Here is a 25,353-nt window from a genome sequence, read left to right on the forward strand (position 1 = left end):
TTTAGGTTCGGGATAATATTTTCAGCCATAATTTGGGTTCAGGTTAAGTGTTTTTTTTTTTTTTTATCAGAAAGATGATATCCAATGTAGATCCAGAGTTTTTTTCATTTACTTAGACTTGAAGTTGCACATTATATGCAACTTCAAGTCCAAGTAAAGTTGTGCACAGTGTCAACTTCAAGTTGCACATTATGTGGATGATAGCAGGGCCGTGCCAGGCTATATAGCCGCCCTGGTGCAAACTTCTTATTGAATGCCCCCCCCCCCCCCCCACCAGGTAATTTTTCTTATATCAATTTTTTTTGTAAATTAAAAAAAATATTTCCAAAATAATATATAATTTTATTTTTTAAACACAAAATAACGTATATTATGATACATGAAGCAAATATGTTAAAAATAAAATAAAAAAAACCAAAATACATTTATTTTGCTTTGGCTGTAGCAAAATCAGTCATAATATTTTTTTATTTTGATTATTTTATAAAAGAATATAAAAGAATAAAAGAAAAAAAATATATAAAATAATCACAAATATCACTTTTTAAAGATATTATTGCCAAGTTATTTAATCTTTGTTGATGTATTGATGAATGCAGGCAATTTTTTATTTATTTTAATTTCGAAAAAGAGCACCTCACAACTAGTTACTGATATGGGCACTGTTAATATTATTCCTAACGAAATAAATATATTAGAAAGTAGAGTGGTTAAATTAGTTTTGAATGTAAAACTTAAAATTTCTTGTGGAGTCTGATTCATGGACAAAATTTTGAAAAATTTGTATTTCATTTGCAAATCAACAGCAACACTATCTTTTGGACATCCCTCATTGGTGGCATCTGATAACTGTAATTCTAAATTTGAACAATGTTTTAAAATTTCATCTTTTGACATTTTACTTAGCTTGCTAAAACATTGTAAAGAATTAATATTGTTATTTGGTTGCTTTTCATTTTTTTTCTGTTTCTGTATTCATAACCAGAGAGTAATTTCCTTCCGTCAGGCACCTGAGAAATATTGAAAAAAAAAAAAAAAAAAAGTTTTAAATTAAAAATTCATTATTTGTTAATATAAAATACGACAAAACACATTCGATACATTTAACTTTTAATTTCCTTGGTCTTTGCTGTCTCTTTCTGAGCAGTGCAGACTGTCTGCAAGAGTAGCTCATGGTGTCTTGTCAATGATATACAGGAATTTTTCTAGCAGGGATAAGGAGGTGATTATTCCCTTGTATAATGCAATGGTCAGGCTACACCTTGAGTACTGTATACAGGTCTGGAGGCCTCATTTTAAGAAGGATGTAGAGCTGTTGGAACGTGTTCAGAGAAGGGCAACAAGATTATTGAATGGAACGAAGGGTTGCTCTTACGAAGAAAGGCTTAAGTTTTGCAAATTAGTGTCTGGAGACTAGACACCTGCGAGGTGATCTGATTGAGGTGTATAGAGCCTTGAATGGTTTGAGCATGCTCAATGCTGATGGGATTCTTCCTCTTGCTCAGAATAATCACCTGAGAGGGCATAAATTCAAATTGAGGAAAGACAGATATAGGATAGACGTGCGGAAATTTGCCTTTAACCAGCGGGTGGTTGGTTGGTGGAACAGACTTCCATCCCTTGTCGTGGAAGTTGATAGCCTAAATAAGGTTAAGGCTCAGTTGGACAGGTATTTTGAACGAACAGAGGGGTGAAATGGGAGAGGGTTTTTTTGGCTGATGCTGCTTGCTTTCTTGCATCATGTGTCTCTAGTAATGTTAATGTGGTATCAAAGGTTTTTTCAATGTCCAGCCTGACCATGACTAGATGCTCATTCCTAACAAATGCTTCTCTTTGGCCAGAAATCATATTAATTTTGATTTTTGCTTTAGATTCAAGAACCCACATGATTACTTATGTAAATAACTTGTTAGAGAAACAGGTCAATAGAATTCTGGAGATCATGATCTTTTCCTGGTTTAGGAAAATAACTGAATATCTCCAGGATGATGGATAAGAATTCTCGGAAAATATTCAATTGTCAAGCATCAGAAGAGAGAAGTTTTATTTATTTTCTGTAGAATAAGGTAATATATTCTATCTGCAACAGCAACTTATTTAGGAATTCTTTTAAGTGAGACATTGCAAAAGGGTTGATTATAAGGGAGAGAGGCTAAAGTTAAATTTATTTTATAGTTTTCTGCTGTTCATTTGATTTGTTGAAAAAGATGATCATGTAAAATAAATGCGTATACTTTGGAAAAAGTTTCCACTAAGGAGACATTTGCGATCTCACTGTGGCTGGAGAGGTCTTGCCCATTCCAATTTAAAACTGGAGAGGGAGTAGATAGGTATTTTCTGTTAAGCTCTTGGATTTTATTCCAAATCAGTCTAGTGACTGTGTCTTTCATGGTGGTGGAGATGAACTTTATCCAAGAATCTTTTTTGCCTTGCATCTAATTTGTTGAGCCTTAGCTTTAAGTTTCTGGTAATTTATTTTATGGTGGCATTAGGAATCGTTGATGGAATGATGCTACATGTTCCTTTAGGAGTGTAGCAAACAAGAAGGGCTGCAGCTAATATCTGGCTTGTGATACGATCAGTAGCATTATCAATGTGAACAAAGTGGATAAGTTGTTCAAAGGTGACAGCAGAGGAAAATCTTGATATTATTAAATACTCTGGTTGTGATGAAACTGTTTGGATTTTGCACATAATTGGAAAATGATCACCATCATGTGGGTCATTGACCACTTTATGCATGGAAATAGAGAGGGAGAGCAGATGGAAAGCTCTATGGCCTAAGTGGTTGCTGTGGTAAAATGTACATAGGTGTGTGAACTGGTTTTTAACAAGATAAGTTGTGCTTATATAATAAAAATTCAATTAATCCGTTATCCATGCACCATTATCCTTAACTCCCATAAGGGATGATGCCAATTAAAATCTCCTAATAAACAGAAAGGAGTTGGTAATTGCAATATAACCGTGTCAAGTTGTTTAGGAGCAAATGTCAAATTTAGTGGGAGATATGTGTGGAGGCAAGTGTCACTGGGATTCCTTTTGATAATCTAAGCTACAAATTTCAAGGATACAATAGCATAAGTTGAGGGGAACTTTTTTACCTACTAGAAAGGCTACACACCTCCGTGAGCAGAGGATACAGTGTTTCTATACTGCTGATAACAAATGTAGTTTTCAATGTTATTTGGTTTTTAGGAGCATTAGCAACTAAGGCCATATTGCTCCGGGGATATGCGGTGGTCATTCCCTGACCTTTCCGCATCCTCCATATTTGGTGGTCACAGGCTTGAACCCCGGTCTAATCAAGAAGCGTGTGCTACGCACTGATGCTCCTGCCCACCTAGCTACGGAGGCGGCAAGCATATGCCTACAGGTTTATAACACATAATTCGGTTATATATATGTTGAATCTTAGACCTCTACAATTCCATTTTAAGATGTGCCACATTATTTGACTTTGGAGGAGAAAGTTCTGTGTTTGTTTTTTTTAGATGCAGATTGCCTGTGAGTCTGTTTTTGTCTTTCCATTTTTTAGGGAAGATAGGACAACCAATACCCATTTCCTTGTTCATATGGTTCTCTAAGAAGTGCTTCATCCTGATTACTTAAATCAGATGTGTCTATACATGATAAATGTTGCAGTTTTTTCCCACAAATTCTGAGTCTTCTCTTTGGATTAGAATTTTAGACATAATTTGGGGAACAGATGATACAGCTGGTGAGATGTAAACCAGGGTATAACTGATTTTTGTTATATCAACTGATTTTTGTTCCTGTGTCACTGTTGAGAGCTCAAAATAAGCCCTCAACAATAAGAGATACATTCCATGAAATTTAAGAATCTATCTAAGTTGCTATTGATTGTTACTGTAGGATGGTAATGGCAAATCATATTTTGGTTTCACTGTTATTATTTGTTTTCTTGCTTGCTGATAAATTCGAATCTTTCCCCAAGCTTACAACATTCACAAGCTTTAGAGTAGGGTGGTTGCCATTACACAGTTCAACCAGAGGAGACACAATTTGGGCAAGCTAGAAACTTTGACATGCTGCCTGAGAGTGTCTGAACTTCTGACACTCTCAGGTTAGCACCATAGTAGATTTGGAATAAATGGGTATATGATAACTTAGGTGACCAGCTTTCACACTAGGAGGCAAATTTGGGGTACTGAAGGACAGCATAAGTTGAAAGATAAATATCATCCTTTCATCTCAGAATTCTTTTCTCATATGAAAATTTCTGATCTTTTAGTTCAACTATTTCATCTTTGGTTACATCCATCAGATTCCATTCCATTATGTCTCCATTATAACTGTTTGAAGTAGAATGTGAACTTACTTCAAAAGAAATTCCTCCAAAGGTAGTCAATTTAAGTAAAGATTACAATGGTGATAATTTTGTGGTTTACAGAAGTAAATCTTATGAACACAATCTTTTTACCATCTTGGGGGCTCCAGTAACATTTCCCAAAATGTTACTGGATTATTTGGGTAAATTATCTCCCAAAATGGGAGATAACTTACCCAAAGGCTGGTTCCTTATAAAATGTATTATGAGGAAGGAAGGAAATTCTTGTTGGATACTATTCTTTCTCATTCTTTTTGGTGAGCTAAATTACGATCAGGTTTGTCTCTGATTGAGTTGGATGAGCATACTAGGCCCTAGTGGAGAAAAATCAGCACAATCCATACTTGCTCATTTTAGCCCTGGGAAGGATTATCTGGGATTAGCTTTCCCACCCTGGTTACCGGTCCTACCATCGGAAGATAGGAGACTTCTTTTTCTGGACTCTTTTCTTACTGCTTATAAGAAAGTAACGCAACTTAAAAGAAAGATTTACAACTGGTAGAGAAAATAAGGAAAACAATGAAATTCTGTGTAAATCACTTGATAAAGTTCAGAGTAGAAACTACTTTATAGGGGGGATTTGAAAAGTTGGTAGCCTAAGTAAGTATGAAAGGGTAGGGGCACAGAGTTAAAAATTACTGTGCATAATGTATAACTTCAAATAGTAACCTACCAAGTTTCGTACAGTTTCCATAACACCTTTTTTTAATTATAGATTCTGGAAGTCAACAAAGTTATGCAAATGAGGAACAATGGACAAAATTAGCCATTGTGCATTCATCCAATATGTGGGTAAAAAAAATAACTAATGCCAAAGGCAATTCATGAGAATATGGTTACAACATAGTTATGTATGTGTCACATAATAATAGGTTCCCACTGTGAAAGAGGTTCAGCACAATGGATCCCAAAGTTGTTGACAGCAGATCAGACCAAAATTGCAAAAGAGTTGTCAAATCAAGTGAACGCTTGAATTGTTTTCGAGCAGATCCAGCAAATTTCCTTGCAAGATTTATGGATGAGATGAGATGTGGGTCCATTACTTTCAGCCAGAAACTAATTATATAATCTAATTATATTAATTATAATTATATTATAATTATATTATAATTAATTATAATTAATCAATAATTATTAAATGATTAATAATTAAATATTATAATTAATTACAATAATCTAATTATAGATTCTGGAAGTCAACAAAGTTATGCAAATGAGGAACAATGGACAAAATCAGCCATTGTGCATTCATCCAATATGTGGGTAAAAAAAGGAACTAATGCCAAAGGCAATTCATGAGAATATGGTTACAACATGGTTATGTATGTGTCACATAATAATAGGTTCACACTGTAAAAGAGGTTCAGCATAATGGATCCCAAAGTTGTTGACAGCAGATCAGACCAAAAATGCAAAAGAGTTGTCAAATCAAGTGAACGCTTGCATTGTTTTCAAGCAGATCCAGCAAATTTCCTTGCAAGATTTATGGATGAGATGAGATGAGACGTGAGTCCATTACTTCGGCCAGAAACAAAGGAAGAGGAGCAGTGCAAAAAATGTAAACACGACTCTTCACCCCTCCAAAGAAAGCCAAGCCAATTCCTTTTGTGGCATTGGTTTTCTGGGATGCTGATGGAATGCTCCTAGTGGATTATCTTCAAAAAGGCCAGACAGCAACGGGGCATATTACACAGACCTTGTGAGGCATTTGCATGAAAACATCAAAGATAAATGCCAAAGAAAATAAAAGGCATCTTATTCCACCAGGACAATGTGCCTGCTCACAAGTCTATCTTTTCCAAGGCTGCATTGCACGCATGCAGCTTTGAAATCTTGTACCATCCTCCGTTTTCAGCAGATCTAGCACCATCAGACTTTCACCTATTTCCTAATTTAAAAATATACCTGCCTGGCATTCATTTACCCAACTGAGTGTCTTCACTGCTGCAGCAGATGTATTCCTGGAGGCTCAAGAGAAAGCTTTCTTTGTAGCTGCAATCAATACACTGCAGCATTGGTGGCAAAAGTGTATTGAGTCCAAAGGGAATTATGTGGAAAAGTAACATGCTACTTCAAACTCATCAAATAAACCCTTCATACTCAGGCATGAACTTTTCAAACACCCCTCAAAAAAGTCAGAGTGGAAATTGCTTTATAAAGTCACAGTGGAAATTGCTTGGTCACGTGAATGTCTGGTGCTCAGAGCCTACATTCTTGTGGAAGTAAAGCGAGCATACTATAAAGGAAGTGTATCATGGCTCCTACACAAGTTTCTGTTTTTGAACCATCCATATACAAACATGATTTGCGTATTGAGCTGTGTATGCTACAAGTAACTGCTGGTAGTTTATTCTAGGTGGGGAAGCTTTTTGCCAGTAGTGAAAATATAGGCCACAGATGGGTTAGAACTGTCCACCATGATGGGGAAGTTTTTACTATTGTGGTAGTTATGTTATTATACTTCAGCCCTCAGTTTAACAGTAAATCTTTTACATCAATGTTGACAGGGCCATTCATTCACGTATGGATCTAGCATATATTTCCCAAGTTTAGTGAAAACTGGTCACTAGTTGGATGATCTGATATGAATTTGACCTTGAGAGCATTGTTGTATAATAAGAGGTTTTTTCATCAAAACTTTAGTCATAATTAAAGGAATACTTCGGAGAGGAGGTCGCTATGGACTGGAGATGTGCAAATGTATCCTCAAATCACAAAGGAGAATCAAAAGGAGAGATAAGTTATTTTAGGCCTGTAACTTGACCTCTGTTTTATTTTCCTGTTTCAGGAAAATAACACAGTAAGTTGTTAAAAAAAGTAATGTAGTACCACCAAGACAGAAATGCAGATATATTGCATACAGTCACAGCATGGATTTGTTATGTGGCCACATTGTTTGGCCGAACTGACTGGATAATGTGATGCACTAACAAAGCATTAGCATTAGTAGAGGCATATAATGCAAGAAAGCAAGCTTATACAGAATCAGACAAAAAAAAAAAAAAAAAAAACACTTCCATTTCACCCCTCCGTTCATTCGAATTACCAGTCCAGCTGAGCCTTAAACTTGTTTAGGATATCAACTTCCACAACAAGGGATGGATGTCTGTTCCACCAACAAACTACCTGGTGGCTAAAGGTAAATTTCCGCACATCTATCCTACATCTGTCTTTCCTCAATCTGAATTCATGCCCGCTCAGGTGATTATTCTGAGCAAGAGGTAGAATCCCATTGGCATTAAGCATGCTCAAACCATTCAAGGCTTTATGCACCTCTATCAGATCGCCTCGCCGGTGCCTAGTCTCCAGACACTGTAATTCGCAAAACTTAAGCCTTTCTTCGTAAGAGCAACCCTTTGTTCCATTCACCAATCTTGTTGCCCTTCTCTGTACTCGTTCCAGCAGCTCTACATCCTTCTTGAAATGAGGCTTCCAGACCTGTATACAGTACTCAAGGTGTAGCCTGACCATTGCCTTATACAAGGCAAAATTCCTGTATATCATTGACAAGACACCATGAGCTACTCTTGCAGCCCATCTGCACTGCTCAGATAACTTCATATCTGCCTGCACAACCACCCCCAGGTCCCTTTCATTCTCTACCACTGTCAGTGTAGTACCACAGAGTTGATACATTGCTCTGGGATGACTGTTTCCCATATGTAGTACTTTACATTTGTCAATATTAAACTTCATTTGCCACCTCTCAGCCCATCTGCTCAACCTTTCCAGATCCTGTTGCAGCAGCATAGCGTCAGTAGTGTCCTTAACAACGCTGCCAACCTTTGTATCATCTGCAAACATGGACATTAAGCTTGATATACCATCATCAATATCATTTATAAATACAGAAAACAATAATCGACCCAACACTGAACCCTGTGGGACTCCACTAATAACATTAGTCCACGATGAGCAGTGTCCATTGATTACCACTCTCTCTCTGTCTTCTCCCTCTCAACCATCCCTTTATCCATAGCAGCAATTTGCCTCCAATGCCACACTGCTCCAATTTGTGCAGCAGTCTTCCATGTGCAACAGTATCAAAAGCCTTTCTAAGATCCAAATATATAATATCAAAGGTATTCCCTGCATCCAGTTCTTTTGTGACTGCATCATAGTATCCAATCAAATTGTTCAGGCAAGACTTTCCCTTAAAAAAACCATGCTGTGTCCGAGCTATAACTGAAGTCTTGTCTAGATGATCCTGCAGTGCTTCTTTAACCAGTGCCTCCATTAATTTTCCTGGAATAGAAGTTAAACTCATAGGTCTATAATTACTTGTGTCAGCCTTTGATCCTCCTTTGTGAATTGGGGTCACATTTGCACATCTCCAGTCTATGGGTACCTCCCGTGAGTCTAAAGAAGCTCTCATAATTATGGCTAAGGGTTTGCTTACTTCCTTTGCTGCCCACTTTAATATAACTGGATAGATCCCATCCACCACAGGTGCCTTTTTTATGTTTATCCTCAACAATTTCTCCTCCACTTTCCTCTCAGTTTTTACAAAATCATCTAGCTCACTGCCAGAGTTTACTTCACCTCTGGCACTCCCCTTCCTGAATAATTCCTCATGTGTGAATGTAGATGCAAAATACTCGTTTAGTTTGTTAGCCACCTGAGCAGGATCCTCAACTGTTGAACCATCAATATCCAGTGGACCAATCCTTCTAGAGTTTACATAAAGAACTCTTTTCTGTTTTTCTTTGCATCCTTTGCCAAGGATTTCTCATAATCTGCCTTTGCCTGCCTAATCTCCTTTGTGACTTGGTTACAGACCAGCTTATATCTATCATAGGTTTCCATGTCACCCATTAATATATATGTATCCCATGCATTTTTCGTCTCTGCTATATGTCTCATTAGATCATCTTACATCCATTTAGGCCTAAACCTTGAACAATATTTCTTAGTTGGTATGTAAAGCCTAGTAGCTTCCAAGATAAGTTCTTTGAATGCTTCCCATTTTGAATTTGCTGTTGGAAACAATACAAAAAATAATAAAATACAAAAGGAAATAAAAATACAAAAATAAAAATAGGAAATATAAAAAAAATACAAAAGGAAACAACACAAAAAATAATTCTGACATCATATACTTAGATTCAAAACTTTTGATACTGTTCCACATAAAAAACTACAGTACAAATTCAAGCAGTGTGGCATTGGGGGAAATTTGAGTGGTAGAACACAGACAGGGTGCTGCTCTTCTTGGACTAAGGTTACTGGTGGAATTACCCAGGGTTCAGTGTCTAGTCCATTGTTATTTTCAATATTTATTAAATCAGGCTTAATGTCAAAGTTGGCAGGGTGCTATGCTACTGGAGCAGAATCTATAAAAATTTGGCAGATGGATTGAAACGAGCAACTGAACTTTAATATTGGCAAATACAGGGCACTGCATATGGTTAGAAGTAATCCCAGAATAACAATCAACTGTGTGATAATCAAACTGAGGATAGTGCAGAATAAAAAAAAACCTGGGATAATTGTGCAGTTGGACATGAATTCTTCTGAGCAGTGTAGACAGGCTGCCAGAACAGTTCATAGAGTTTTCTCAATAATATAGACAAATTTTAGCAGCAAGGAAAAGAAGGTGATTATTCTCACCACTGACTGACCAAAGCTGAGGCTACATCTTAAGCACATATGCACAAAGGTCTAGAAACTTCATTTTAAAAAGATGTGATCTGTTGGAACAGGTGCAAAGGGCAATGAGATTAGTGAGAGGTACTCTTACTAAGAAACCCTTCATGTTTTCAAGTTGTATCATCTGGATTCACAGACTAATAGATTAATGGTAGCCACAGGCAGAGGTGAAAGTGATTATTGCACTGCTTCTATTGGAATGAGCAGACTGCAAAGTGAGGTCTGGGGATTTTAAGGGCTGCTGGGAGTCATCATGGAACAAGTAAATACATGGGTTGTGTTAGGGTAACTAACAGTGAGAATAGGTGTATGTATGCTTGCATGTCCACCAATGCTAGGAGTACAGTTAATAAATTTGATGAATTTGAAGTGCTGGTCAACACATAAAAAGCGGTTATTGTTGGGATATCAGAGACGTGCTGCCACATGCTGGGATATAAGCAGTGCAGAATTGGAATTTGGGGAGTACAATGTGTACAGAAAGGATAGACAGGACAGGAAGGGAGGAAGGGTTATGCTGTTAGTATAGAAATAAAATCTAAAGAAGTACTTCGAATTGACACTGGTAAACAATGCAATGTCGAGTCAGTGTGGTGTGACATAAGCACTCGGAAAGGGAAAATGAGAGGAGGTATGTGCTATAGGCCTAATGAATTTGATGAGTACAATGAACAATTATGCAGAGAAATAGAGTGGGCCAGTAAATCAGGATGTCTTGTAATGGAGGATTTTAACTTTCCAGATTTTCACTGGAACTTGTTTGGTCACTCGCACACTAGCAAACTTTTGTGGATTTATTGGAGGACTGTTTTCTATAGCAACATGTTCGAGAGGCAACCAGAGGCAGTAATACTCTTGATCTGATTATCAGCACTGATTCTTCATGCGTTAAAAATCTGCAGATAAAGGAACCACTAGGTGGCAGTGATCACAGTGTACAGATGTGGTATTTACTTAAAGATCTAACTACCATCAGGGCTAAGGGGAAGGGTTTTTGCTTTCGTAAAGGTGACTACAGTGGTCTCAGGGAGTTTTTCAATTCTATACAGTGGGTTTAACTGATGATGTTACCAATGGTGAATTCTAAACTGGAGGAATTCAGGGACTTAATCTTGGAGGGTACTAGGCTTTTCATACCAACTATGAAATACTATTCAAGGTTTAGGCCTAAATGGATATCAGATGAATTGATGGGGCTAGTAGCAGAGAAAAAAAATACATAGGCTGCATATAAATTATCAAGCAACACAGAAGCCTATAGCAGATATAAGCTAGTCTGTAATCAAGTCACAAAGGAGGTTAGGCAGGAGAAGGCAGATTATGAGAAATCTTTGGCAAAGGATGTAAAGAAAAACAGCAAAGAGTTCTTTACTTATATAAACTTTAAAAGGAAGGGGATGAAACAGATTGGTCCACTTGATAGCGATGGTTCAACTGTAGATGATCATTCTCAGATAGCTGCCAAACTAAATGACTTTTTTTCCATCTATATTCACACATGAGCAGTTATTCAAGGAGGAGAGGGCCAGATGTTTATCAAACTCTAACTTCTCTTAGAGTTTGATAAACATTGATTTTGTAATAACTGAGAGCAAAGTGGAGGAGAAATTGTTGAAGTTAAACATAAGGAAGCCACGTGGAGCGGATGGGATCTATCTAGTTATACTAAAGGAGGCAGCAAAGGAAGTAAGTAAACTCTTAATCATAATTATGAAAGCTTCCTTGAACTGGGGGGAGGTCTTCACAAAGGGGGATCGAAGGGTGACATGAGTAATTACAGACTTGTTAGTTTAACTTCTGTTCCGGGTAAAATAATGGAGTCACTGGTTAAAGATGCATTGCAGGATCATCTAGACAAGACTGCAGCAATAATTCAGACACAGCATGGGTTTGTTAAAGGAAAGTCTTGTCTGACAAATTTTATTGGTTATTATGATGTGATTACAAAGGAACTGGATGCAAAAAATAATTTTGATATCATATACTTGGATTTCAGGAAAGCTTTTGACACCGTTGCGCATAGAATACAAATGTATTCCATGCGCAACATGCGTTCTGCAAATTGGAGCAGAATGGTATTAAGGGTAAGTTGCTACAATGGATAAAAGGATGGTTAAGTGGGAGAAGACATAGGGTGGTAATCAATGGGTGCTGCTCTTCGTGGACTAATGTTATTAGTGGAGTCCCACAGGGTTCGGTGTTGGGTCCACTGTTGTTTTGTATATTTATCAATGATATTGATGAAGGTATATCAGGCTTAGTATCGAAGTTTGTAGATGATACAAAGTTGGCAGAGTTCTTAATAACAGTAATGGCAGTGTGTTACTGCAACAGGATCTAGAAAATTTGGGCAGATGGGCTGAGAAGTGACAAGTGAAGTTTAACATTGAAAAATGCAAAGTTGGGTAGAAGTATATATACATATGGGTATGTATATATACTTCTACAAAAATGCATATGGGTAGAAGTAACCCCAGAGAAACGTACCAACTGTGTGGTACTACACTTAAGGAGGTAGAAAATGAAAAAGACCTGGGAGTAATTGTGCAGACAGATATGAAGTTTTCTGAGCAATGCAGACAGATTGCCAGGGCAGGTCATGGGGTGTTTTCAATGATATACAGGAATTTTGTTAGAAGGGAAAAGGAGATCAGTGTCCCACTGTATAAGGCAATGGTCAGGCCATGCCTTGAATACTGCGTGCAGATCTAGAGGCCTCATTTTAGGAAGGATGTAGATTTGTTTGAGCGTGTACAGAGAAGGGCAACAAGATTGGTGAGGGGAATGAAGGGATCCTCTTACCAGGAGAGGCTTAAGTTCTGCAAATTGCAGCGGCTGGAGACTAGGCACCACCTGCGAGGTGATCTGATTGAGGTGTATAAGGCCTTGAATGAGCTGAGCTCGGTGAATTCTGATGGGATTCTTCCACTTGTTCAGATTACGAACTTAAGGGTCATAAACTGAAATTGAGGAAGGACAGAGGTAGAACAGATGTGCGGAAATTTGTCTTTAGCCAGCGGAAATTTGCTGGAACAAACTTCCATCTGTCGTTGTGGAAGTTGATAGGTTAAATAAATTTAAGGAGGAACTGGAAAAATATTTAGAGGGGATTGTTTTGTAATTTTTTTTTTTTTTTTTGGCTAATGCTGCATAAGCTCATCCGCTTGCTTTCTTGCATCACATGCCACTACTACTACTACTGACATTCAATTTGTATATTCTGAGAGCAGTAAGAAATACACTGAAGTAATCAACATATAAAGCAGTATCAATGGCACATGTTCAGAGTTTAGTTTGATCACAAAAAAGTAGTAAAATAAAATCTGGCAGATTATAATCCAAAATTATTTAAACTTAACACTTTAAAATCCAGCACATTTTATTAAAAAAAAAAAATCAAAAAATATCAAGAAAGCAAGTTGGCACTCGTATAAACGATCGCATTTGTCTTTAAGAATCCATGGGAAAAAAGTTTTTCTCTTTATAATATGCTGGGAGAACTATCTTATCCTTTAATCTGTTTTGGCAGCAAGCAGGATTTAAACTGCAACAGATAACACAATGGTTTTAATTAAAGGCAAGTTTGTTTTTCAAAGAACAAACTTGCCTTTGCAATAAATTGTCCTAGTATTCAGGAACGTACTTACACTTCTTGGGGCTCAAGGAGCTAAAGCATTTGCAAAGCCCCCTTTAAAGATACCAGAGTCAAAAAAAATCTTGATTATGTAAACATAACCAGAAAAAAAAAAAAAAAAAAAATTATTTTTACTGATCTGTTTAAACACAAATGTCATAATACTACAAAATATAAAGAACAGTCCTGAACTAAACCCTGTGTCACACATTGTTCGGACCTCTGGCCATTCGGCAATAGAGCTGCTGATGTAGAATGTGCAAATTAAGAACTAAAGGGACATTCGACAATTTAGTGGCATCTGTAACACATTTACAACTGACTCTCACATACCATACCGAGAAGTCACACTGGTCAACTGCTTTCTTCTGTTCATAGCCAGTATAAAAGATTAAGGCAAATTCCTGACACAGATAATATGCCAGAGTCAACCTTGTTCTATTGTTATACCCTATTAGAGAATTAGGAGAGAGTGATTTCCTTTATTCTTGAAATTAATCTGCTCTTTCACAGAAATGAGTCATCCACAGTTTCGGTAAATTTCACCTGTCTCTGTTTACATGGTAGGTAAAGTGGGGCCTAGTTTAGATCAAGGCATTAAAAAAAGAAATTGCTTTAAAAATTTGAGATTAGCGAGTCACCCCCCCCCATAGTGAGGCACAAGGCTAATGCCTCATATGCCTGTTCATTAGTACGGCTCAGCTGGTATTGCATTTATTTCAAAATCTCAAGAAAGTTAATTGGCATTTTTATTTAAAATATGTGACTGCTATGATGGCCTGTTTCAGGATTAACTGGTCTCTCATTAGACAGCAGATAGTTTCTAGTGACAGTGCAAACAAAACTGTTCTAAAGAAGTTGTTCAATGTCAGCTGCCATGTAAAGCTGTCTACTTTTAGTAGACAGCTTTAGCTGTATTACAACTTGGACTAAAAACTACTAAAAGTATACAGATAAAATTGTCTACTTTTAGTAGCAGCTTTAGCTGTATTCAAACTGTTTAAATTACAAATAAGCAGTTGTAATAAAATATTTTTTTATTTCGTTCAATTACAATTGTTTAAATCCATCTGCCAAAAAAAAAAAAAAAAAAAAAAAAAGGACTGACAAGATAACCATTAGAAATGTTAATTTCAGCTGTTTGTTCTTAATATTCATTGAAATATTTTGAGCCCATCTGCTCAAAGGTGGCAAATGAAGTTTAACATTGACAAATGTAAAGTACTACATATGGGAAACAGCAACCCCAGAGCAACGTATCAACTCTGTGGTACTACACTGACAGTGGTAGAGAATGAAAGGGACCTGGGGGTAGTTGTGCAGGCAGGTATGAAGTTTTCTGAGCAGTGCAGACGGGCTGCAAGAGTAGCTCATGGTGTATTGTCGATGATATATAGGAATTTTTCTAGCAGGGATAAGGAGGCGATTATTCCCTTGTATAAGGCAATGGTCAGGCCACACCTAGAGTACTGTATAGAGGTCTGGAGGCCTCATTTCAAGAAGGATGTAGAGATGCTGGAACGAGTACAGAGAAGGGCAACAAGATTGGTGAATGGAACAAAGGGGTGCTCTTACGAAGAAAGGCTTAAGTTTTGCAAATTACAGTGTCTGGAGACTAGGCACCAGCGAGGTGATCTGATAGAGGTGTATAAAGCCTTGAATGGTTTGAGCATGCTCAATGCCAATGGGATTCTTCCTCTTGCTCAGAATAATCACCTGAGAGGGCATGAAGTCAGATTGAGGAAAGACAGATGTAGGATAGACGTGCGGAAATTTGCCTTTAGCCAGCGGGTGGTTGGTTGGTGGAACAGACTTCCATCCCTTGTCATGGAAGTTGATAGCCTAAATAAGTTTATGGCTCAGCTGGACAGGTATTTTGAATGAACAGAGGGGTGAAGTGGAAGTGGTTATTTTTTATTTAATTATTTATTTTTATTTTTTTTTTTTTTTTTGGCTGATGCTGCATAAGCTTGCTTTCTTGCATCAAATGCCTCTACTAATGCTAATGCTATGCTCCTCTAAAACTGCTGAATCCCCAAAGGTGGCAGATTTTAAAGAGTTAACTGTACTAAGCACTTTCCCTATGACCAACTGAAATGCCTGCTGAGGATATGTTTGATTGTAAGCTGGGATTGGCAGAAAGAACCTTGAGACAGGAGGTCTGCCTGTCTGTCAGTCAGTCAGTCAGTGATTTGGTACTTAATAATGCCTTTCATCAGAAAGAAAACCTTGGTAGTTTATATTGACATTCAAATTGCCTTTGATGTAAATATTTTTTTCTTTGCTCAACCTGTGTGAAAAATACTTCAGTAACCAAAGAAACATCCTACACTTTCTCAGATTTCTACTTCACTTCTACAAGTGAGAGAAAGAGTCTTCACCAGACAGATCAGCACTGGAATTTCCAAGGGTAAGATCTCTCTAGGCTCTGATAGTCCCTTTTACTGCTAACAGAAATGGCAACTTCTTTTATGCTGATGACATCAAAATCTTCAGCTCTATTAAACCTTTTACTGGTCCCAATGTAGTATCTCAATAATTAAATCAAAAACTCTCAGTCTTTTAAATTATTAAGACCATCAACTTGACCACCAACCAATCTTGACCATCAACCCTCAAAAGTTAGCTGTCATGATATACTCACTAAAATCACATTTATCTAACCTGGCACTGTTTCATCAAAGCACATCAATTCCTTTCATAACCAACATACAGACAGGTATTGTCTTCACAACAAATTCCAATTCGTTCTGCCAATCCCAGCTTACAATCAAACATATCCTCAGCAGGCATTTAAGTTAAGTCATAGGGAAAGTGCTTAGTACAGTTAACTCATCTTGAAGAGTTACAAATTATGATGTGTCACCTCATGGCAGGACAAACAACATCTACCACTTGTGAGGATCCATAAACATCAATTAAATATGTATACACAGACTTATTTTCCCCCAGAGTCATGTACACAACTAAAATCTGGGCATCTACTGCTTCATCTACCATTCAATCGGTCTTACTGGCTTCTCCATTGGCTCACCTGAAAACATCAGTTAACGAGGTCCTATAATACGACTGCCATGATAGAGGTCTAAAGCTAAAAATCTTAAATCTGAAGCTCTTAAATCGTCTCAAATTTCTGGAAGCAGTGCAACAGAAGCAATCTTGTCTCAACTTCTCAGGCGGTACCATCTGTATGCAGTTATAATAACCAGCTGCTAGTTGACTAACAGATTAGCATTAGTAGAGGCATTTGATGCAAGAAAGCAAGCTTATGCAGCATCAGCCAAAAAAAAAAAAAAAAAACCCTCCACTTCCACTTCACCCCTCTGGTCGTTCAAAATACCTGTCCAGCTGAGCCTTAAACTTATTTAGGCTATCAACCTCCACCACAAGGGATGGAAGTCTGTTCCACCAACCAACCACCCGCAACTACCAACCAGATTCCTGCTGAATCTGTTAGCTAGATGCAGTTGGTTACTGTAAAGTTACAGAATCATAGGAAGAGCAAAGGAAGATGCCCAGAAAAATAAAGCACAGCATCAAAGATCCTAACATATCATCAGCAATAAGGCCTGTTCTATAAAATAAAAACCTACTGATACCAAATCTCCTAAAATCATGGGATAAAGGAAGCAGCAATGAATATAGTGAAGATTTTGTGTTGCAGGCTTCGCTGGACCATCCAATTAAACATATTTGGGCTACCAACCAGAAAATTATAACATATCCGAATTAAGCAAGAAGGGTTGAATGGCTTAGTTTGTCATAGAAACTTGTTTAGAGAGAATGCAAAAATCCTCGGTTCTAGGTTACAACAATGGAAGAAGCTTGAAGTAGGAACTAAAATTATAATATATCAAAAATGTGAAAATGTTTTCAAAATATTTTGCTATGGAAGATGGTATGTGTTTCTGTAAAGATATTAGTCTTATAAACAAATGGGCATTGAACAAAATTCTTCATGAATGATATATATTTTACTGATTCCTCAGAAACAAAATAGAATGTATTATGTTTAAAAGCAGTTTTCTGCACAATGGATATGCATTTCACCCCAGTTCCTCTACCTTCATGCTGTTGGTTTGAAAGAAACATATGAAAGTATGCCCAAGGTCTTGAGTGCAACAAGGTACCACGGCTTTGCTTGGCATGCCGTGGATGGGTGAAATGGGAGGAGATTTTTTTTTTTTTTTTTGGCTGATGCTATATAAGCTTGCTTTCTTGCATCATATGCTTCTACTAATGCTAATATGTCTGTGGTGATCAGACTATTCACTGGTTGACAGGGAAGGTTTCAAAAAAGACTGTCACTTTCTATATTTGTGAGACAGTTGTGCAACAGAAAAACAGATTCTACAGCAGTGGGAAAAGGAATATTAATTTTACTAGGGAGAAGTAACAAAATATGTTCCACTGATTAAACCAAAAAAAGATTATGATACCTAAGGAAAGTGTTTCCCAATTTAACAGATGCAAAACTGAAAGGAAGAATTTTCCTTGGGCCTCAATTAAAGAAACTCTGCAAAATAATGTATTTGAAAAAAAACTACTGGATATTAAACTATCATCTTGGCAACTATTTAAAGTAGGTATGCACAAATTTCTTAGAAAACAGAAAGATGCTAATTATGAACTCCGTGTCAATTTTTATTGAACTATTATCAAGATACATTATTTGTGTTGTCAGATATCTTCGAAAATTCATTTTCTTCATTCCCATCTGAGTTTTTTCCCCTCAAAATTTGAGAGATATACAAGAAATGCACAAGGGAAACACTTTCATCAGAACATACACATTGTGGGAAAAAGTGGTATCAGGGTCGCTGGGATACTGCAATGATGGAAGACTGCTGGTTTCCTAAGAGGAAAAAGCAACAGTGACTACAGGGGAAACTTTGGGGTGATAACCATTTCTAACGAAATAGAATGTATGTAGTACATTATATGTTTGATTTTTAAATGAATAAGGCTCATTTCTAAGATGGCATATGCATTGTTGTATGATATTTGAAATTGATTGTTCATTATGTTACTAAAATTTCAATATATCTTTCAATGGAGACATGGCAGAGACATAATTTTGAAATCAGCATATCAGTTTCCTTTAGAGTCTGCAATTTCTGCTCTGAAGTTACAATATTTTTTTTTTTTTTTTTTTTTTGTTGGCCAGTGAAACCAATATACATTAATGGTTCTGAATATAGCATCTTTCACTTTATGACATTCCATTTTGTTTTGCTTACCTCACTATCAGGGGATGGCTGAATAACTGACCAAGTCTGAGAATCCAAATCAAAACTACATAAAAACAAATAATAATAATAATAAAACATAAATGTGCATATGATAATCAGTAGTCAAACTAATACTGCAATAAAAAATGAGCACTTCCTTTTAAGTTTTTTATTAAAATTTTATTTGTTTATATTAGTTAATATCAATTTTAAAATTAACTTTTATAAATATAAATTTATTTATATTGGTATTAATCCAAACCAGATGTTTTCTCCTTGTTAATGAAATTTATATCATTTTCTGAGCACCTGATTCAGATTCAGTCTGTGGTAAAATCTAATTGCTTCATTCCAATGTTAAATCAAGAATGCTTTCTTCATACTATTTCAATTTCTCATTTTGGATTACAAAAGGAATTTCCAAATAGGATATTCAGGATAATATGATCACCACCAATCAATTAAGCCTACAAGTTGAACTTATACAACAAAGTTTATATTTCGATATGATGGAAATTTGTGGCTTTTTTGTTTGAGGGTTTTTGGTACAATGGAAACTTTGGATATATTGCACCAACTGTTTGTATTGTAAGTACCAGTTTCTTAGTCATAAATGTCCTGGAACGTCCTATTTGTTTCAGAAAAGAAAAGTTTGCCAATATCACAATTTTAACCTATAATTTGCAATAGAGTCAGAGAGTCCTGTATGTATGCAGGAAGATAAAAAGCTATTTGTTGTATCATTACATGCAGAGGAAATTGTATAAGGAAACATTTCACATTAAGCTAAAGCAGCTGCTGAGACATTCCAGAGAATCATCTTTTGTGAGTAGGTTAGAAGGGAGAAGATAGTATAACCAATACATATTCCTGCTTCATACTGATTCATATGAAAACTTGCCTTCCATTGCCTGAGGTCCTCTTTTATTTGCACAACTTTAGATTTTAGCTGCTGAGCAGAGTAAGCCTATTTTGCGAAGGTAAAGTTCGATGAAATTTACCGGTAAAAGTACTTTGCTGTAATGGAATTTGTATTGTTGCTTGTGCGGTAAACAGACGGTGGGTGTTATCGGTCAGGAGTAGAAATTGAATCCCATGGGATATTGAAACCCTCCCGAAGTGGAGGGGTAACCTGACCTTTTTTCTTTAGAATCACTGGTGGGCTAGTGGATAAACTGTTTATTAAGAGAAAAAAAACAGGCAAGTGAAGCCCACATGAGAAGCACAGCAAACTTCGAAAAGGTTTAGCGGTGAAACTACGTTACGAACATTTTTTTACGACGCCAGAACTTCCAATATGATTCTGTTCGTGATTCAATTAGTGATTCTAAAGGAAAAAAGATCAGGTTACCCCCCCTCCACTTCTGGAGGGTTACAAGCTCCCGTGGGATTCAACTTCTACTCCAGACCGATAACACCCATCATCTGTTTACCAAGCGAGCAACAATGCAAATGCCATTACGGCAAAGTACTTTTACCGGTAAATTTCATCAAACTTTTGCATGCTTCTCGTGCAGGCTTTCTTTACCTTAGCCGCCTATTTGACTACAAATTTGCAGTCTATGGATTTCATAGAGTATAAGGTTTGAATTCACTAGGCTTTTTGCTGCACAATCAGTGAATAGGCTGATTGAGCCTAATCTCCTTTGTGGCTTGATTATAGACTAGCTTATATCTGCCATAGGTTTCTGTGTAACCTGATAATTTATATGCATCCTATGCATTTTTCTTCTCTGCCACAAGTCTCATTAGTTCATCTGACATCCATAGGCAAAAAAAAAAAAAAAAAATTCCCATTTCACCTATCCATCCTGTCGAACAGTTTGCCTAGTTCTTCCTTGAATTTATTCAACTTTACTCTTACACATCAGATGGAAGTTTGTTCCAGCAATAAACCACCTGCTGGTTAAGAAAAACTTCAAAACATCTATTCTGCAACCATCCTTCCTCAATTTGAATTTATGTCCCCTTATTTGAATAGTCTGAGCAATAGGAAGAATCCCATCAGCACTGAGCTTGCTCAATCCCAAAGCCTTAAACAACTACACTATATCACCTTGAAGGTGCCTAGTCTCCAGATGTGGCAAGTTGCAGAACTGAAGCCTTTCTTCATAAGACCACTCCTTTATGCTCCTCACTAATCTCATTGCCCTTCTCTGTACCCACTCCAGCAGCTCTACGTCCTTCCTACAATGAGACCTCTAGATCTGTATGCAGTATTCAAGATGTGGATTAACCATTGCCTTATACCTCCTTATCCCTGCTAGAAAAATACCGATATATCATTGACAAAACCACAATTGCTGTCCTGGCAGCCTGTCTGCATTGCTCAGAACAATTACCCAGGGTCTTCATATTTCACTGCAATCTTGTCTAGATGATCCTGCAATGCATCTGTAACCAGTGACTCCATTATTTTCCCCAGAACAAGTTAAACTAACTGATCTGTAATTATAGTGACAACCCCTTTGTGGATTAGCACACAGCTCCCCTTTGTGAATTAGCATTAGCATTAGTAGAGGCATACGATGCAAAAAAGCAAGCTTATACTGGATCAGCCAAAAAAAAAAAAAAAAACCTCCCATTTCACCCCTCCACTCATTCCAAATGCCTGTCCAGCTCAGTCTTAAATTTATTTAGGCTACCAACTTCCACAACAAAAGATGGAAGTCTGTTCCACCAATCTACTACCCGCTGGCTAAAGGCAAACTTCCGCAGATCTATTCTACAACTGTCTTTCTTCAATTTGAATCTATGCCCCCTCAGGTTCTTAATCTGAGCAAGAGGAAGAATCCCATCAGCATTCAGCTTGCCCAAGCCATTCAGGGTCTTATACACCTCAATCAGATCACCTCGCAGGTACCTACTCTCTCTAGGCACTGCAATTTGCAGAACTTCAGCCTTTCTTGGTAAGAGCACCTCTCTGTTCCCCTCACGAATCTTGTTGCCCTGCTTTGTACTCGTTCTAGCAACTTTACATCCTTCCTAAAATGGGGCCTCCACACCTGTACACAGTACTGTAGATGTGGCCTGACCACTGCCTTGCATGATGGGATAATAACCTCACTGTCCCTACTAGCAAAATTCCTACATATCATTGACAACACTCCATGACCTGCCCTGACAGCCCATCTGCCCTGCTCAGCAAACTTCATATTCAACTGCACAATTATCCCCAGGTCTTTTTCACTTTCCACTTCCCTGACAGTAGTACCACACAGTTAGTACGTTTCTCTTCGGTTATTGCTACCCATATGCAGTACTTTGCATTTGTCAATGTTAAACTTCAGTTGCCACTTCTCAGCCCATTTGCCCAACTGAACCCCCTTTGTGAATTGGTGATATATTTGCACACTTCCATGGGGACCTCCTCTGAGTCCAAGAAAGCTCTCATAATTATGGCTAAGGGTTTGCTTACTTCCTTTCTTGCCTCCTTTAATATAATTGGATAGATCCCATCCACCCCAGGTGCTTTTTTTATGTTTAACTTCAACAATTTCTCCTCCACTTTGTTCTCAGTTATTACAAAATCACTTAGCTCCCTGTCAGATGTTTGATAAACGTCTGACACTCCCTCATTGAATAACTCCTCATGTGTGAATGTAGATGCAAAATACTCATTCAGTTTATCAACAACCTGAGCATGATCATCAATAGACCTGTCTATGTTAAGTGGTCCAATCCAATTCATCCCTTTCTTCTAGAGTTTATATAAGTAAAGAACTCTTTGCTGTGTTTCTTTGCATCCTTTGCCAAAGATTTCTCATAATCTGCCTTCGCCTGCCTAACCTCCTTTGTGACTTGATTACAGACATGAAAATAAAAATTTGTAATTTCGTTAATGTTTGTCTTAGTTATTTATTTGTTGGTACTTTGTCATGTCTTTCCTCTTGTACAGCACCATATTATACCTATCGGTAGATTTTGAAACTTTTTTTTTTTTTTCATGGGATCCTTCTTTCCCATGCCTTAAATAGTTCACTTACTAATTTTGGTGGTGTTCTGCTTATTACTTAGAACTACAGAGAGCTCTGAATAGGGATTCTTTTTATGGCCACCCTGTATAATTAAATGATTGTATATTACAGATAACAGTGCTGTTATCCTGTATTTTTATTTCGCAATGTAGACTAGCACATACCTGATGGCAACTTCATTAAATAAGAGAGTAAGAAAACAAGAACTTCACAATATTAAAAAAAAATTAACATAGTTTTACTAATTTTTACGAAAACAAAGAGATGGAGGAAAAGTGAATTTTTTCAGATAAATGGAGAAACTCAGTTGCCAACCGACAATGGTGAGATGGTGAAAGGGTCAAATTAAGTAAAAAAGATTAATTCTTTATCATAAATCTGGATAGTGGTAGCTATGCAATCATCTTCTGGCATATTTTTTGGATCTTCCAGATGTTTAAGAAAATAGATGGAAATAATTATTGACTGAGAAGAGATTACTGTTTATTTATTGTGGTGAGGCCCTATATTTTTTCCCAATCAGTTTTATGGAATATTATGTCATTGTTTTTCTGATGACTGGAAAGTGGTCATCGTTTAGAGCACCTCTCTGTTCCCCTCACGAATCTTGTTGCCCTGCTTTGTACTCGTTCTAGCAACTCTACATCCTTCCTAAAATGGGGCCTCCACACCTGTACACAGTACTCAAGGTGTGGCCTGACCAATGCCTTATACAAAGGGATAATCACCTCCTTATCCCTGCTAGCAAAATTACTGTATATCATTGACAAGACAGCATGACCTGATCTGGCAGGCAGTCGGAACTACTCAGAAAACTTCATATCTGACTGCAGAATTATTCCCAAGGACTTTTTCATTCTCCACTATCCTGAATGTAGTAGCAGACTGTTAGTACGTTTCTCTGGGATTACTACTACCCACATGCAGTACTTTGCATTTGTCATTGTTTAATATCAGTTGCCACTTCTTAGCCCTCTGCCCAACTTGTCTAGCAGTAGCGTACTGCCATTAATGCTATTAACAACCCAGCTGACCTTCGTATTGTCTACAAACTTTGACATTAAGCCTGATATAACTACATCAATATCATTGATAAATATACAAAACAACAATAGGCCCAACACCGAATCACGAGGGACTCCACTAATAACATTAGTCCATGAAAAGCAGTGTCCACTGATTACCACTCTCTGTCTTCTCACACTCAAACATGCTTTTATCCATTGTAGCAACTTGCCCTTAAAGCCATACTGCTCCAATTTGTACAGTAGTCTTTCATGTTTGCAAGAATATTTGCTGATGCTATCAAGGCAGTGTTAGGGGGGGGTTGGAAAACTGCTAGCTTGGAGGTATACACAGACTAATAGATTAACAGTAGCCAGAGCAAAATGTGAAGGTGATTCTTGCACTGCTTCTATTGGAATGAGCAGCAGCCTGGAAAACAAGGTGCTGAGAATTTCAAGGACTACTGGGAGATATCAGGGAACAAGTAAATACGTGGGTTGTGTTAGAGTAACTACGAGTAAGAACAGGTGCATGTATACTTGCATGTACACCAATGCTAGGAATATAGTAAATAAATTTGATGAATTTGAAGTGCTGGCTAAGACATCCGAGGCAGTTATTGTTGGGATATCGGAGACAGGGTGTCACATAGATATAAGGGGATGCAGAATGGAATTTGGGAAGTACAACGTGTACAGAAAGGATAGACAGGATAGGAAGGGAGGAGGGTTATGCTGTTAGTTAAGAAAAAAAAAATCTAAGGAAGTGCATCCAGTTGACATGGGTGGATGTGCAATATTGATTCAGTCTGGTGTGACATAAGCACTTGGAAAGCAAAATTGAGAGGAGTGTGTTATAGGCTTAATGACTCTGATCAGTACAATGAACAATACAGAGTAATACATTGGGTCAGTAAATCACTGTCTTATAATGGGGGATTTTAACTTCCCAGATAGTGAATGGAACTTGTGGATTGGTCACTCGCACACTAGCAAGGTTTTTGTGGATTTATTGGATGATTGTTTTCTACAGCAACATGTTCGAGAGGCAACCAGAGGGAGTAATACTCTTCACCTGAATTATCAGCAGTGATTCTTCATGCATTAAGAATCTGCAGATAAAGGAATCACTATGTGGCAGTGATCACAGTGTGCTGAAGTGGGATTTACCCAAAGAGGTAACTACCATCAGGGGTAAAGGAAAGGGTTTTTGCTTTCGTAAAAGCGACTACGGAGTTCTTAATATTTAAATTTTATATGGTGGGATCAACTGATGATGTTACCAAGGCATCCCTCTCCCCCCCATACATCTCCTTCAACCCATGCACGGCACTAAGTACTATAGGTTTTGATACCTTTAGTTTTTGGGGTTTTCATAAAAAAAAAAAAAAAACAGCAAATTCTAAATGGGAACCATTCATAGAATTAATCTTGGAGGCTACTAGGCTTTTCATACAAACTAAGAAATACTCTTCAAGGTTTAGGCCTAAATTGATGGTCAGATGAA

At 37.3% G+C, this 25,353-nt stretch overlaps 1 protein-coding gene across 5 annotated transcripts in view; it reads right to left on the bottom strand.

Moving 5' to 3' along the window:
* The window catches only part of Lztr1 (Leucine zipper like transcription regulator 1), a 609,234-nt gene that overhangs the window by 317,296 nt on the left and 266,585 nt on the right, over positions 1 to 25,353 (bottom strand). For all 5 annotated transcript variants that reach the window (XM_090374223.1, XM_090374222.1, XM_090374224.1 and 2 more), the window contains one exon: positions 18,875 to 18,929. In XM_090374223.1, the coding sequence (XP_090230349.1) occupies positions 18,875 to 18,929 (55 nt within the window). The remainder of the gene's footprint in view (positions 1 to 18,874; positions 18,930 to 25,353) is intronic.

This window comes from Mastigoproctus giganteus, chromosome 5, assembly GCF_048544385.1.
Source record: "Mastigoproctus giganteus isolate SK-2022 chromosome 5, ASM4854438v1, whole genome shotgun sequence".
NCBI classification, from domain to species: domain Eukaryota; kingdom Metazoa; phylum Arthropoda; class Arachnida; order Uropygi; family Thelyphonidae; genus Mastigoproctus; species Mastigoproctus giganteus.